Source organism: Euphorbia lathyris, chromosome 8 (genome assembly GCF_963576675.1).
Source record: "Euphorbia lathyris chromosome 8, ddEupLath1.1, whole genome shotgun sequence".
Taxonomy (NCBI): Eukaryota; Viridiplantae; Streptophyta; class Magnoliopsida; order Malpighiales; family Euphorbiaceae; genus Euphorbia; species Euphorbia lathyris.
In genome coordinates, this window is record NC_088917.1 from 75,606,134 (window position 1) to 75,623,886 (window position 17,753).

The 17,753-nt window shown below is 30.6% G+C and overlaps 2 protein-coding genes across 2 annotated transcripts; both read left to right on the top strand.

Moving 5' to 3' along the window:
- Positions 1 to 1,401: 1,401 nt before the first annotated feature.
- On the top strand, positions 1,402 to 3,716 carry LOC136202661 (small ribosomal subunit protein RACK1-like). The gene is made up of 2 exons (XM_065993420.1): positions 1,402 to 2,334; positions 3,365 to 3,716. The coding sequence occupies exons 1-2, from the start codon at positions 1,462 to 1,464 to the stop codon at positions 3,464 to 3,466; spliced, it is 975 nt and encodes a 324-aa protein (XP_065849492.1). The 5' UTR covers positions 1,402 to 1,461; the 3' UTR covers positions 3,467 to 3,716.
- A 3,892-nt stretch (positions 3,717 to 7,608) lies between these two features.
- Positions 7,609 to 9,907, top strand: LOC136202758 (small ribosomal subunit protein RACK1). The gene is made up of 2 exons (XM_065993611.1): positions 7,609 to 8,582; positions 9,559 to 9,907. Exons 1-2 carry the CDS (start codon positions 7,710 to 7,712, stop codon positions 9,658 to 9,660), a joined length of 975 nt encoding a protein of 324 aa, XP_065849683.1. The 5' UTR covers positions 7,609 to 7,709; the 3' UTR covers positions 9,661 to 9,907.
- Positions 9,908 to 17,753: the final 7,846 nt, after the last annotated feature.

The window sequence follows — 17,753 nt, forward strand, 5'->3', positions numbered from 1 at the left end:
AATTTTTATCTGAACAATAATATGGAAAGTTATAAATTTAGTCACATGGTTATTATGGAAGAGACGATTTAGCATTTATGTACAAAACAGAACAATTTTAAGCATAACATCTACTAGAGAGTACAATTACAACCTCATTAAAGGAATATGAGTTTTTTTTAAGAGATGTGTGCAATTTCAAACATATTGGGTAGTTAGAATGCTAGAGGTTAAGGGATAGTCAAAACATAAAATTGCAACTTATATTTCATTAACGAGGCTTGAAATTAGATTGTTCTATACATGGAGTGAAATCTAATTTCCACCGATAACTATTGGGATAAATTTGTACCGTATTTAACAATAATATAATAGTTAACTGCCTCATTCTTTGTAGATTACCAAAAAGTTTAATATTCAATTTGATCTTCTTAGTTGAGTCAATGATTAATTATATTTTATATATATTAAATTTTAAATTTGTAAAAAAAATAGAGTACGAGTGCCTCTAAAACACTGAAGCCTCATGTTTCCCCCAATTGAAACATAGAGTGTTGTTTATCATCATATATTTGACTTAAAAATCATGAAGTTATTCTTTGATAAAAAAAAACTATGAAGTCGGTTTTGGATGAAATGTGTTTCTCGTCGTTATATCAAAAACAGTTTCAAACACTATTGTTTTATTATAATATTGAAATTAGAGATATAAACTTTTCTAATTTACTTATGAATATAATTTTTTTTAGGTAAGGTGCAAAAATACCTCTAATATTTACACTTAAGAGCAATTTTACCTCTAACGTTTAAAATGGTATAATTTTACCCTTAACGTTGGCGGTCAAGAACAATTTTACCCATAATGTTGACAAGTTGGGTCAATTTAGGAAATTATTTATCAAATTGTGTTTTCGATTATGAATATTGCCATGTACACTTTACATGTACGTAATTTTATCACTCATTAGTAAAAGATTGCATTTTAAATTCAAATTTTGAAAACATATATTGTATTTTGTACGAGTTGGATAAAAAAAATTAAATATTTCACCGAATTTAAAAATATAAACCTTCAATACAGTTATTAAATCACAAAAAAATATAATTTTTTTTAAAATGTAATTGGTGTAGAATAACGAATAAAATATATGTGTTTTACAATAATATTTAAAATTGACATAATTTACCAACGCTCTCAGTAAAATTATTCTTAACGGCTATCGTTAGAGATAAAATTACCTATAAATGTTAGGAGTAATAATTTTTTTTACAATTTATCCCTAAATTTTTAAATACATTTCGAGATATAATGTTTACCATGAATCAAAAATTATATATTTTCTAAAAAAAAAAGTTATAATTTTCAATTGAAAAGCTCAGACCTAAACCCTAATCCCTCTCTATATATATATCGCCTTTCTTTCTCCCCTCTCTACTCTCTGCGCCGTATCTTCTGCTTCTGTTCCATATTTTCTCTCAAAAATGGCGGATGGATTGGTTCTTCGCGGCACAATGAGGTCTCACACCGATCAAGTGACAGCTATTGCGACACCTATTGACAATTCCGATATGATTGTCAGTTCTTCGCGTGACAAATCCGTCATCGTCTGGCATCTAACGAAGGAGGACAAGACCTACGGTGTTGCCCACCGCCGTCTCACCGGGCATTCTCACTTTGTTCAGGATGTTGTTCTTTCCTCCGATGGTCAGTTTGCTCTATCTGGCTCCTGGGACGGCGAGCTCCGTCTTTGGGATCTCGCTGCCGGCGTCTCCGCCCGCCGATTCGTCGGTCACACCAAGGATGTCTTATCGGTTGCTTTCTCCATCGATAACCGTCAGATCGTGTCTGCTTCCCGCGACCGCACGATTAAGCTATGGAATACTCTTGGTGAGTGCAAATACACAATCCAGGATGGTGATGCTCACAGCGATTGGGTGAGTTGTGTCCGATTTAGCCCTAACACGCTCCAGCCAACAATTGTTTCTGCTTCGTGGGATAAAACAGTGAAGGTTTGGAATTTGACTAATTGCAAGCTGAGGTGCACATTGGCTGGACATAATGGATATGTGAACACTGTTGCTGTTTCCCCTGATGGTTCTTTGTGCGCCAGTGGAGGGAAAGACGGAGTTATTCTGTTGTGGGATTTGGCAGAAGGAAAGAGGCTTTACAGTCTTGATGCTGGAGCAGTTATTAATGCTTTGTGCTTTAGTCCTAACAGGTACTGGCTTTGTGCTGCTACTGAACACAGTATCAAGATCTGGGATCTTGAGAGCAAGAGTATTGTGGAGGACTTGAAGGTGGATCTCAAAGCCGAGGCTGAAGGCACTGCGGCTTCTTCTGGCAACAAGACGAAGGTATATTTGTACTTGTAAACTTATACTATGTGTGTTGTATATATGTCTGTTAGTTTTGGTTAATATATGTTGGCTAAATGAGCTTTGTTTATATGATGTTGAGAAATTTCCATTCCGGTTTATCAAATTTATGTTATTTGATAATTATTTCATGTGTTTGTGTGCTGTTTGTCATTGGCTGTGAATTGTATTGCTTTCATAATATCTGTGTTGTATGTAATATGTAGGCTAATGGAGAACAAGCATGAGATGTTTTTGTTCATTTAGTTGTGGTGATGTCAGTAATGTTCTTTTGGTACTGGTTTTCTGCAGTTTCTAATGTAGCTTGCATTGCAACTTTATTATGATTCACTATGCTTCAGAGCATCAGTTATGTCTACTGATATACTACAACTACACTTCTGCTTGGAAATGTTAACTTGGTAGCTCGTGACATTTAGGGATTAAGCTAATTTTGTTGACTTGTCATGAATTCTTTTGTTTTCACCGGTTGCAGTCTTTGTTTGCAGCTCTTTTTTTAATGTCTTTTTACTTGTCAGCTATGCTATCGCATTAAGTGTGTCAAAATGGGTTATCTTGTCATGTCATATACAACGTGATTGTATACAATATTAACCTAATAAAAGTGATAATTGGGTCAAACAGCTTATTGTAATTCATCAGATAAAGAGATGTAAATTGTAAATTGATAGCTCTTTATCTGATGAATTAAAACAAGCTGTTTGACACAATTATCGCTCTGTTTCATTAATGTAAATCGATAGCTCTTTATGTGATGAATTACAAGTTCTGCGCGATTGTGAATGATGAGAACAAGCACTTATTTGTGTTGCCCTATTGGGTCAATGTGTTGAATGTTCAAATTGATTTTAATATGATACTTGTGCAAATTTGTATGCCATTTCACATAATTAGATGAGTTTAGGATTGTTACTTCTATCTTGAGCTTGATCAGATGCATTTTCTTGTTCTACAATTGAGTTATGGTTATGTTATTATCAAGCGCTTGAATGTTGGATTGATTTTGCAGAACATCTACTGCACAAGTTTGAGCTGGAATGCAGATGGAAGCACCTTGTTCTCTGGTTATACAGATGGTGTCATCCGAGTTTGGGGAATCGGACGCTATTAAGTAATCGTTTTTTGATAACAAATGTTTTCCTTAGCTGAAAAGAAACCTTATTTAAGATTTGTCTGATCATGATTTTGTTGTGCTCTTTTTATTACATTTTGGCTTTGAGTCCTATGTCTGTTTTTGGATCACATATTTAGATGTTTTTTATTTGATAAGTAGACAAGTTGGTTTTCAAAATAGATGTTTTCAGATTTAATTTAGAACAACTGATAGTTATTGGTATATTTGTTTTCGAGTGTTCCATGGATTTGCTAGTTTAAAATGTCTCTTTTAGGCTGAATATATAATTTATTGCCATCTTAACTTTACTAAGTGTCTGTTTCTTTCAAGTCTAAACATGAGACAATAAAATTTTGAATAGGTAAACCGAATGGGTCTAAATGTGATGAATCAATTTAATCAAATTAAAGGATAAATATTACTAGATGGCAATAAATTATTTTAAGTGGAATCAGACGATCAATGTCATTGAATTTTGATATGGTGAAACTAAACTTAAATTTTTGGTAAAATTTAGCTTTTATATATTAATTTGACATGGTAAATATTCACAAAAATGTAGCAGTGCAGAATGAATTATAGAGTCACCAATTGTGCAAGTGATATATATGGAATTAACACCATGATTGTATTAAGCGTGAGCGTGGCGAAGTAAGGAGAGAAATTTTACTATAGTTCCAGTCTATTGGACCTTATCAATAGAAACGTGACAATTTGTATTTTCTTTCCTTACACCAATCATTTCCTAATGATATAGTATGATTCTCTTTTTTTATTGGTTGGGTCCATTGTACCTGGTCATTGTAGCACCAATCATTTCCCAATGATATAGTATGATTCTCTTTTTTTATTGGTTGGGTCCATTGTACCTGGTCATTGTAGAAATTCTCCTAGTTGAGTTTTTACCACTAATATCAAAATTGATTTGAATAAGATAGAAGCTTGTTTGTGGGCTTCCAATGACTCGAACTTAAGAGGGTGGCATTATATGTAGGAAAATTATAGAGTAATTCTAGAGTAATACTATCAACTAATCAATTCATACTACATGTATAAACTTTTCCTACTATACTAATCATTTTTCATGTAGTGGTAGATAAAATGATTTTCATTTGTCGGGTGTATTAATTTTGAAGTAGTGTAAATTTTCTCCTATATGTAAGGGTTGGGCAAGGAACCGATTTCAAAAAAATGATGATAATAACAATAACGAATTGTACTGTCTTCTTATCTATCATGCTTTATCACTAAAAATAAGACAATTGTATTTGTCCACCTTTTGGATAAGGTGGAAAAATATTTATAGTGTTTACAGTAAGGAGCAATTTAACTCTTAACATTTAAAATGACGTAATTTTACTCATAATCAAGAGCGATTACATATATTTTATTCTTTATCCTGTATCAATGTTTATTTTAAAAAAAAATTTCATATTTTCTGTAATTTAATAATAGAATTGGAGATTAATATTTATAATTCGATGAAATATTTTGATTTTTTTTTTTGTGAAACTCGTACAATAGATAATATATTTTTAATTTTGTTTTCCACGTATGTTTGTATGTTTATAATGTTACTAATGAGTTATGACAAAATTCATAAATGAGAAGAGAGTTTGATAAATAACAACTGATTTACCCATATTAACATGAGTGAATTACATAGAATTCATGAATAAGTAAATATTTACAATTACTTCATACTCAAAAAAGAGATTATTACTTTATCAAATTTATTAGTTTTTTTTGTGACACAGTATTTCATTTTTCTTTTTCAAAATTATGGTTCTTTTAATAATAAAAAAAGAGATATGAATTTGACAAAATAAAAAATAAAAGTACGGAATGATAAAACAAAAATGTAGGAATTATTTAAATGTAAAATAAAGTTTAAACTTGATTTTCTATGTAATTTCCTCTATTAGCATTGTGACATTTTCCGTGGATCAATAGATCTATGTGGCTTCATAAAAAAAAAATTCAACCCGGAATGTTCAGAATGACCTAAATACTAAAGATTTGCTTGCAATTGTTTTTATATGGATTTTAATTTACGAGAAGTATATATTTTATTGTTTTTTTTTGTGTTTTTATACATTTTTATGAGTCTTTTTTTTTTTACTCTTTAAAGTCATTTTAGTCTCTATGTAGATCTTGTGAGGTTTTAATTTCTTATTGTGGTTTCGTCGATTTGCAGATGGGTACTTGTAGTATTATTTTTACAAACGCAGCTCTCTGGTTTGCAAAATTTTACATTTGACTTCGTTTTGTTAGAATTTGGACGATAACGATCTCGAACTGAATTTTTTTAAGAGTTAAATGATATTTTAAGCAACTTTAATTCTTTAATTTTTTAAGTTTGAGGTCATTTAGGTGTTGTTTATTTTATAAGAGAGAAAGTTAATGTTTAGAGAGATAAAATTAAAAAAAATGATGATTTTGAAAAATAAAAAATATGGTTCCGTAGTAAATATGATACTAAATAACTTTAATTTTTGAAAATTTTCATTTTGAAATCGTTATCGATCAAATTTGGCAAAATGGAAAAAATTCAAAATTTTACAACCACAAAATTGCGTTCGTAAAAAAAATATCACATGTACCTATTTGTAAATCTATGTAACCACATGACATATACTTCTAATTAACCCCATTATTTATTCATCTAAGTTATAATCATTTTCATAAAAAAACCAAACATATAAATCACTTTAAATTTGATCATTATAATAACAATTAATATTAAAAATATTTTAAACAATTCTAATTTTTTTAGCTACTTTAAATTTGATCATTATAATAACAATTAGCATTAAAAATATTTTAAACATTCTAATTTTTTAGTTTTGCAATCATCTAAGTATATGCTTACCGGAGAAATCCAAAAAAATATTGATGACTCAGGCCTGTAATTTGTTACTCAATCTCTTTAATTTAGTTTAATTCATTTTAATAATTTATTTATTTTTGATAGGAAAGGAAAGGAAAAACAAGAAAAAAAAAAACAGCCCAAAACCTAACTCGGGATTAGCCTAGGAAAGCTAACCCCCACAACATCATCTAAAAGGAAAGAAGAAAGGAACTCAGGAGGTGAATAGAAGATTGAGACTCCCAGCATCCTCTTATGGCCCTCCTCAGCAAGACGGTCCGCCACTCGGTTCTGTTCCCTGAAGATATGGCAAAAATTGATGATATCAATGGAAGAACGAACCATTCTGATCTCTTTAATAAGATTCTGGTTTTTTTGAACACATAGCATTATTATCCGAGATCATTCTGATAGTTTTCAGGTTATTAGATTCCACAATCAGCTTCTTCAAGTCCAAATTTTTAGCAAGCCTGAGGCCAGAAGAGATCCCCCACAGCTCAGCAAAAAAGGAAGATCTCATACCTAGATTCTGAGCAAACCCAGACACCCAAGCACCACCAGCATCCTTCAGAACCCCTCCCGCAGCAATTCTACTGTCATTTAGACAAGAACTATCAATATTCAACTTCATCACCCCTTCCCCAGACTTGCTCCAGCCAAAGAGATGAACAACATTCCTCTGGATAGATCTAGCAAAAATATCCTATTTGAAGCTATCAACAATTGAACAAATCTTTTTAAAAAAGAAATCCAACATATTAGGATTAGCAATAGTTTCTTCTCCAAAGATCTCGGCATTCCTCTAATCATTAGTTATTATAATTATAATTTTATTATTATTATTATTATTAGAACCATTATTATTTTTATAAACCTTTTATTTTAGTTATGGTTATTTTTAAAAGATTATATTATTATTTCAGTTCCAGTAGAATTAAGTTCAGTTCAGTTAATTTTAGTAAAAAAGAACAAAGTCTTGTTTCTATTATCAAAATCTTTGAAACCCTAAAAAAATTTATATATAAATTCAATTTTAAAAAATTGTTTACAATTTTATAAAGTAATAATTTGAATTATTTTAAACTAATCATGATTAAGAATTAGTAAAAATTAGGGTTTAGAAATTAATATATATTTTTTAGAATCTATGAATTGCATTTGGAATTTATAAATTATGGTTGTTTATGAATTTTTTTTTTTTTTTGAAGAAATTATGATATATTCTTCAAAATTTATTTTTGGTAATTGGTAGTATAAATTAGTTGTAAGCTTATAAACCCTAATCCCGCTCTCTCTGTATATCATCTTTCTTCTTCCCTCTACAATCTCTGCGCCGTCTCTTCTGCTTCTATTCCATATTTTCTCTCAACAATGGCGGATGGATTGGTTCTTCGCGGCACAATGAGGTCTCACACCGATCAGGTGACTGCTATTGCGACACCTATTGACAATTCCGACATGATTGTCAGTGCCTCCCGTGACAAATCCATCATCCTCTGGAATCTAACCAAGGAGGAAAAGACCTACGGTGTTGCCCGCCGCCGTCTCACCGGCCATTCCCACTTCGTCCAGGATGTTGTTCTGTCCTCCGATGGTCAGTTCGCTCTCTCGGGCTCCTGGGACGGCGAGCTCCGTCTTTGGGATCTCGCTGCCGGCGTTTCCGCCCGCCGTTTCGTCGGTCACACCAAGGATGTCTTGTCAGTCGCTTTCTCCATCGATAACCGTCAGATCGTGTCTGCTTCCCGTGACCGTACGATTAAGCTATGGAATACTCTTGGTGAGTGCAAATACACAATCCAAGACGGTGATGCTCACAGCGATTGGGTGAGTTGTGTCCGATTTAGCCCTAACACGCTCCAGCCAACAATTGTTTCTGCTTCGTGGGACAAAACAGTGAAGGTTTGGAATTTGACTAATTGCAAGCTGAGATGCACATTGGCTGGGCATAATGGATATGTGAACACTGTTGCTGTTTCGCCTGATGGTTCATTGTGCGCCAGTGGAGGGAAAGACGGAGTTATTCTGTTGTGGGATTTGGCAGAAGGAAAGAGGCTTTACAGTCTTGATGCTGGAGCAGTTATTAATGCTCTGTGCTTTAGTCCTAACAGGTACTGGCTTTGTGCTGCTACTGAACAAAGTATTAAGATCTGGGATCTTGAGAGCAAGAGTATTGTGGAGGACTTGAAGGTGGATCTCAAAGCTGAGGCTGAAGGAGCCGCAGCTTCTTCTGGCAACAAGAAGAAGGTATATTTGAACTTTTACACTTGTATTTCCCTTATGTGTTTATTTTTGTTAATCTATATTCGCTAATTGAGCTCTGTTTCTATGAATTTTGAGAAATTTCTGTTATGATTTTTCTAATTTATGTATGCTTTTGAGAATAATTTCATGTGTTGTGTTCTGTTTCTTATTGGCTGTGAAGGTTCTTGCTTTCAATATACTTGTGTTATAATCCTCTGCAGGCTAATGGGAAACGAGCATGAAATGTTTTGGTTTGTTTAGTTGTTAAAGATACAAATTATTCTCTGTAATGTGACTAATGTTATTTTGGTATTGTTCTTCTGTAGTTTCAAATGTATATTGCATCTTTTTTGTGGATCACTGTGCTTAATTCATCACTTATGGCTACTGATATATAGCCTTAACTATGTTTCTGCTTGGAAATTTTAACTTGGGAGCTGGTGATATTTGAATATAAAGCTAATTTTGTTGGCTTCTCATGAATTGCTTTGTTAGCAGCTCCTTTTCATGTCTATTTAGTGCATCTTTTGGTTGACTGCTATCACATTAAGGGTGTCAAAATGGAGGTGCAATATATCACATGATTATATTATATATGATATTAGTGCCAAAAAAAGAAGAAGAAAGTTTGTATGTATGAAATTAATGCAACAAAAATGATAATTGGGTCAAATATGTTTTGTCAAGGCTTGTTGTCTATGTAAATTGTATCGTCGTGTCAAAAATTGATAGCTCTTTATTTGATGAATTACAATCTCTCCATGTTTGCGAATGATGAGAACAAGCACTTATTTGTGTTGCCCTAGTTGTCAATGTGTTGAATGTTCTAATTTAATTTAGTTTGATACTTGGATGAGTTTAGCTGTTATAACTTTCGGATAATTACTTTTATCTTGTGCTTGATCAGTTGCATTTTCTTGTTCTACAATTGAGTAATGGTAATGTTATTAACCGCTTGAAACTTGGATTGATTTTGCAGAACATCTACTGCACAAGCTTGAGCTGGAATGCAGATGGAAGCACCTTGTTCTCTGGTTATACGGACGGTGTCATCAGAGTTTGGGGAATCGGACGGTACTGAGAAATCAATAGATTTCCTTTTTTGATTGGGAGACAAATGTTTTCCTTTTTAGCTGAAAAAAAACCCTTATTTAAGATTTGTGGGATCATGATTTTATTTTGCTCTTTTTAAGTTGGGAGTATTACATTTGGTTTGAGGCCTATGTCTATGTTCTTAGATGTTTTTTATTTGATAACTAGACAACTTGGTTTTCAGGATAGATGATTTTCAGTATAAATGAAATGTGTTGTCACCTTATATGCTTCAATTCAGAAAAAAATACATCAAATAGTGACTTTAGAGTTGAGAAATGGCTCAGTTAGCTTGGCGGTTGGCAGTTGAACTTGGCTTGAAAAATCTATCGCTCCCTTGAATTGTCTCTTTAGCTCCTTGAACTTGTTTAATACCTTTTCCTTTTCAATCATCTAAAGTGACCTGCCAGTTCTCTTTTCTCAACTTGTTTTCATAAATCTATTGCTCTCTCCCAAACTTAGTCTAAAAATAGATTTTTTTTTTAACCTATAAACTATCTTGTTAGCCTTTTTTAACTTGTTTAATGTTGTCTTATCGTTATTCGAATTTGTTTAAAGTGATTTATCGGTCTCTTATTGTTATCTGAATTTGTTTAAAGTGAGCTATTAGTCACTTGAATTTGTTTATGAAAATCTCTTGGTCTTTGAAAACGGTTTTAAATTGTTTTACGTTTTAATTTGTTCAAATTCTATTATAGATTTGGAGTGTTAATCATGTCACTAGCAAATTTAGAAGCTAATTAGATACTTTGTAAATCTAAGTGACCGGATTACGTCCAGGATTCATTTGATGTATTAAGCCTTTTTTAATGTTATTTGCTGGTTTTCCATAACAGATACTGTGCTATATTTTAAGTAATTTTTTCCCATCAATTTTAAGTAAAAAAAATTCATATTATACGCCATATTTTCAAGTGATTTTTGGTATTTACAAATTTTGTAAAGCTTATTTATTTTTTAGAGATTCTTGTTTCTTTTATTGACAATGAAAATCAACATTTTTTTTTATCCCTATTCTTGGCCAAATGTTTAGTTTGCAATTTTTTATTTGATGAAAGCTAAACTTCAATTTGTCTTATCTTTTACATTTTAATTTGATATGTTAAATATTCACAAAAATGTAGTATCTGTTGGTGGTTTAGGCTGACTTCAGCAAGCTAAATTTGAAGTGTCAAAGTTTTGGGGCTTAAGGCCTAAAGATCACAAACTGAAGCTGAATTATTGTGTAAAAACAAGGTCGACTGGACCATTAGGGGTTTAAAATCTAGAATTTGTTTTGATTTTCCCATTCTCAGTTTTTTGGCCTACTAACTGTTTTTTTTGCCGTTTAGGGGCTGTTTGGACGAGGTTGAAATAATAATAATAATAATAAAAGCTTTTTCTTTTGTTGTATGAGTTTTGGAGAAATATTTCTATTATTTCTGAATATTTTTGTTTAATTTATTTATACATGACTTTCATACGTTATTCCCAACAATCGGACTTTCGTCGAGGGAGGGAGGTCTTTCATATCTTTCGAGATCCACCCTACAATATGGGGTCAAAAAGCCAAAATAAATGATTTTATTAGCCCTTATAAAAGGAAAACAGATTCTTGAGAACCCCTTGAAATGGCAATCCATAAAAAAAACACCAATATTTAGATCAGTTAAAACAAAGTGATAACCAAAAGGAATTACTGAATAGCTTAATAGAGTTGAGGCCTTTCTAAAGAAGATACTAATCGTCGGGAAAATGGAATTTCCACAATAACTGCGAAGCCCTCCGATATCATTTGATAGTACAAATTTTTATTGTACCAACTATTAGAATATTTTAATATTCTATATCTAATATTTTTTATTTATTAATTATTCTATATTATATATTTTAGATTTCTATTGCATTTCGTTGAAGATTTTAAGGATATTGTTTCATAGTTTTTGGTTTATAATATTACTTATTGACATTATGTTTTGCTTGTTTCAGTTCTTTTAATGATATTGGCATTGAGATTTTTTTTAATACATTTTCAAAGATCTATGTTACAAATAAAAATATGTTTATATTTATATTTAATCATTTTATATGATTATTTTAGATATTGCAATTCACATTTTAATGGTATTTATATAAGAAAATAAAAAATACAAATCCAAGCTCCGAATAAAAGTTCCAGGGAGAATTGGGCCTTGAGAAGATCCAGTCCAATCATGAATCGAGTATGATGTACTAGTTTGGGTTTGAATTAGGTGTGAAAGTTAATACTCAATCTTTAAAAAGTGACGTAGGAGTAGGAGTGAAAGATCGGAGTAGTGAACGACTCCAAAAAGATGATGGTATGGGCAAAATTGAACTTAATCTTACATTTGAAATGAAATGAAGAGAAAGAGAGATTGAATTATAATAATCAGATATTTTTTTTAATATATGTAAAAAAGTTTTGAAACCTTAAATCTAAAGAATACAATTCGGGTGGAAGACATGGGTAATGAGTCTGGAAAATGAAATGAATTCCATATTTGAAAAGGAAATTGAGCTTTAGTAAGTTTTACTTCTAATACATTACGCATTACTTGAAATCTAAGAAATAGGACTTTGACCAAAGTGAACAATATTTATATATTATTGGAATGAGTTGTTACAATTAGTATTGGATTTCACTTTCCACGTACAATGTGCTTATTCGAGGATGTATCGAATGAAAGTCGGTTGGTATGTATCAAGTTGGTCTTGAGAGGGTGGTATTGGGGTGAGAGGGTGGCATTAGGGTGAAATGCTTGAGCAAGTAACGACTTTAAGTAATGACTCTAAAGGAAGATAATATGGATAAAAAAAGACTCACTGAGCTATATCAGGGATGTATTTCTAATATACATATATGCTTTTTAAACCTGTAGGCCTATGAAGTGCGACTTAGGCTAAAGCAAACGATGTCCACATGAACTAGGCTGTTACAACTTCACATATGTTGTGTTTGTTCGGGGACAACCCAAATAGAAGCTAGTGGAATATATTGCCGAAAATTATTCCTAAACCATTTTCATTATAACTTGCTCTAACGGAAATATATATAAAGAGAGACTTCAAGTCAACTAAATCAGATAAATTAATCACTCCAATCACACATTTTTTATGCACACCAGTTGCAATTCATTGGTTTTAAGAAACACCCGTTCTTAAAAACTTATTTACCTTTGATTTGATTCTTTCTTTTTGTAGTTGGAATTTTTTATATAGTGTTTCGGATGAGTGTCAAATCTTAACGTGTTTTTTCTTATTTGAGAATTCTTGGACAATTTTGTTTCCTATGCTTATCTAAGAATAAGGTGCAAACTTGGACAATTCACACACCCACATTTTCTTCTTATTTTGATATGGTAGATGAGCTAACTAGTGACATTTTCAACTTGGCTAAGAATTTCTATAAAAGTTAACAGACTTTTCATCATAACTTGTTATGAGGGGAGATATATGTATACTTTTCACATTATACGCTCTATTTTAAGTGATTTTTGGTATTTACAAATTTTATAAAGCTTATTAATCTTTAATCAACAATTTTAAATTATAAATGTAGTTTATATTTGATGTAGAATATCAAATCGTAATTATGGATATATTGGTATATAACTGGTATTAGATTCTGACTCTTCACATATGTTATGTTTATTCGGGGACAACCCAAATGGAAACTAGTGAAATATATTGTCGAAATTATTCCTAACTCTTTTTCATCATAACTTGCTCTAAGGGGAATATATATAAAAGGAGGCTTCAAATCAACTAAATTTGATAAATTAATCACTTCAATCACACATTTCTTATCCACACCAGCTCGAGATTCATTGATCTTAAAAAAACTAATTTGATTTTGCTTTTTGTAGTTAGATTTTTTATATAGGCTTAATAAATTTGTAACTTTTTTTCATCTGGTCCCCTCAACTTAGAGGACAACCTCTCAACCCCCTCAACTCTCCAAAAACATCACATACAACCCCTTACACCCTTATGTTCGGTCAAAATATTGACCCGTGTAGAAAACGCGCTTGACTGTTGACCACACCAATGTCATGTGTCGTTTTTTTATTAAAATTTTCCATTGAGACCTCTGCTCGGCGAGCAAGCCCATTTGTGCTCGTCAAACAACTACCAGAGATGGATTTCGAGTGATTTTGTTCCAAGTGATTATTGTATGCGAAGTGTTGTCGATGTTCCAAGTGATTATGTATCCAAGTGATTTTGTTCCAAGTGAATATACAAAATCACTTACATAACTTGTATATTCAAAACAACACTTGTCTAAAAATTGTCCTTCAATATAGTTTTAACTCATATTTATAGTGCTCAATGTCGCCTCATAGTCAGATTGGGTCTTCTGGTTGAATTGGAGTGTTATGAGTTTATTCGAGTTGAGATTCTGGCATAAGAATTTTGAACGAAATCCATCTTTGGTAGTTGCTCGCCGAGTACAAATGGGCTTGGTCGCCGAGCATGGGTCACAATGGAAAATTTTAATAAAAAAATTGACACGTGACATTGGTGTGGTCAACAGTTAAGCGCGTTTTTCACACGGGTCAATATTTTAACCGAATATAGGGGTGTAAGGGGCTGTATGTGATGTTTTTGGAGAGTTGAGGGGTTGAGAGGTTGCCCCCTAAGTTGAGGAGGTTATGTGAAAAAAGTTACAAGTTTAGGGGATTGGGTACCTATTAAGCCTTTTATATATAGTGTTTCGGATAAGGATTAAATTTTAACGTTTTTCTTCTTATTTGAGAATTATTGGACAAATTTTTTTTTTTTTAAAACTGAGAATAAGGTGCAAACTTGAACAATTCACTAGCACACATTTACATTTTCTTCTTATTTGGTCCATCACATGAGCTAACTAGGGACATTTTCAATTTGGCTAAAAAATTCTATAAAAATTAGCAAACTTTTGATCATAACTTGTTATAAGAGGAGATATATGTACACTTTTTACATTATACGCTCTATTTTTAAACGATTTTTGGTATTTACAAGTTTTGTAAAGCTTATTAATCTTTAATCTACAATTGTAAATTGTAAATATAGTTTATATTTGATGTAGAATATCAAATTGTAATTATGGGTTAAATATTCACAAAAATGTAATCTCTGTTGATATTTTTAGCAGTTTGGTGGCTAACTTCAGCAATCTAAATTTAAAATGTACAATCAAAGTTAACTTTGACGCGGCTCCTTTTACTGAAGACGAAGTTGTTGGTTTTTGTGTAATAGCTCGTGACTTGATTGATAAAAATTTTGCCTGTTATAACGGTGAAGTGGCTGGTCCTAATAAAGCCTTAGTTACAGAACTAATGTCGTGTCACGAGGCTTTGAGTTAGATAAACGTCAAAACTGGCCCAACGTGGTTATGGAATCCGATTCCCATCTGCTAGTTCAAGCTATAACGCCCGTAAATTTCTTTTTTTACTATATTCATACATGTAAATACAATTCTAAAATAATTAATTAAGGTTTATTAATTTAATAAAAGAAAATATTATTATATATTTATTAATTCAATATGAAATAACCATAGTAAATTAATTTGTTTTAGAGTATACCGTATATTAATGTTCAAGTGTATATGTGTTTGTATTAAAATGTTACACAAATATATATATATATATATATATATATATATATATATATATAGGGGAGGGATCAAGTGAGAACCTCCTCTTAGGTGAGGATACTTTCTTAGGTGAGAACCACTAAAACTACGTAGTTTTGAGTCTAAAAATTAAACAAAAAACGCTGCTACCATTGGGGTTCAAACCTTGGACCACTTATTTACACTCCAAATTACTTACCACTGAACCAATTACTTTCCTTGTGTAATATGTGCCGCGCTGATTAATATACCATCGCACTGTAGTTTTCATTGTTTAATATTTGACACATGCACTTATTAATATTGATTAAATATGCATAATAATGAATTATTAATAGAAAAAAAAGAAATGTGCATAATAATGAATTATTAATAGAAAAAAAATGTTCATAATAATGAATTATTAATAGAAAAAATTCAAGAACATGCTCCAATTTCTTATTTATTTAATTCCTTTATATTTTGTAATTTATGTTATATAAGAAAATATATTTTTTTAAACATACGTTATAACATATAATTTAACTTTTTTTTTTGAAACAACATATATTTTAACTTTTAAAACGCGAACTATGAAGTTTAGAACGTACGACATATTTTTTAGAACATACGTTATGTTTTTTAGAACATGTGTTATGTTTTTTCGAACATGAGTTATAAATTATATTTTTGGAAAAAATGAAAAAACGATCCAAATATCTACTGATTTTTTTAGAACATTATACTTAATTTTTGGAACACAAACTACAAACTTTAGAACATACGTTATGTTTTTTAGAACATGTGTTATGTTTTTTCGAACATGAGTTATAAATTATATTTTTGGAACAAATGAAAAAACAATCCAGATATCTACTGATTTTTTTAGAACATTATACTTAATTTTTGGAGCACAAACTATAAACTTTAGAACATACGTTATGTTATTTAGAATATGAGTTATAAATTATATTATAGAACAAATGCAAAAATGGTTCATATATTTACTGTTTTTTTAAACAACAATTGTTTTCCTTATCCATTATGGAGCGCGCTGATTAATATACCATTATCCATGTAGCTTCTATTGTTTAATATTAAACATATGCACTTATTAAATATCGATTAAATGTGCATAATAATAAATTATTAATAGAAAAAAAAGAAATGTGCATAATAACGAATTATTAATAGAACAAAAAAATCCAAAAACATGCTCCAATTTTTTATTTATTTAATTCCTCTATATTTTTTGTAATTTATGTTTTTAAATGTTAAGGACGGAATTCTAAATAATGTTACATAATTCTAAACTTTATAATTTATGTTCTCCAAATTAAGTATAATGTTTAAAAAAATCAGTAAATATCTCGATCATTTTTGCATTTGTTATATAATATAATTTATAACTCATGTTCGAAAAAACGTAACGCATGTTCTAAAAAACATAACACATGTTCTAAAGTTTATAGTTTATGTTCCAAAAATTAAGTATAATGTTTTAAAAAAATCAGTAAATATCTGGATCGTTTTTTCATTTGTTTTATAATATAATTTATAACTCATGTTCGAAAAAACATAACACATGTTCTAAAAAAACATAACGTATGTTCTAAAAAATATATCGTACGTTCTAAACTTTATAGTTCGTGTTTGTTCTATAATATAATTTATAACCCATGTTCGAAAAAACATAACATATATTTTCTTATATAACATAAATTACAAAAATATAGAGGAATTAAATAAAAAATTAGAGCATGTTCTTATATTTTTTTCTATTAATAATTCATTATTATGCATATTTCTTTTTTTTCTATTAATAATTCATTATTATGCATATTTCTTTTTTTTTCTATTAATAATTCATTATTATGCATATTTAATCGATATTAATAAGTGCATGCGTCAAATATTAAATAATATTTAGAACATCGTCCTTAACATTTTAAAACATAAATTACAAAAATATGGAGGAATTAAATAAATAAGAAATTAGAGCATGTTCTTGGATTTTTTTTCTATTAATAATTAATTATTATGCACGTTTCTTTTTTTTCTATTAATAATTCATTATAATGCACATTTAATCGATATTAATAAGTGCATGCGTCAAATATTAAACAATAGAAGCTAGAAGTGCAGTGGTATATTAATCAGCGCGCGACATAACACACAAGAAAAGTAATTAGCTTAGTGGTAAGTAATAAGGAGTGTAAACAAATGGTCCAAGGTTCAAACCCCTGTGGCAGTAGCATTTTTTTTTAATTTTTAGACTCAAAACTACGTAGTTTTAGGTGGTTCTCACCTAAGCAAGTGTCCTCACCTAAGAAAGGGTTCTCACAAGAGCCCTCCTCTATATATATATATTTATTAAAAAGAGAGTAATATTTATTTAAATAAAAACAAAAAGAATTATAATTAGGTTAGACTTCTTTCTCTATGTATATATATGCTTTATAAAATCTGTTTGTTGGGGAGAA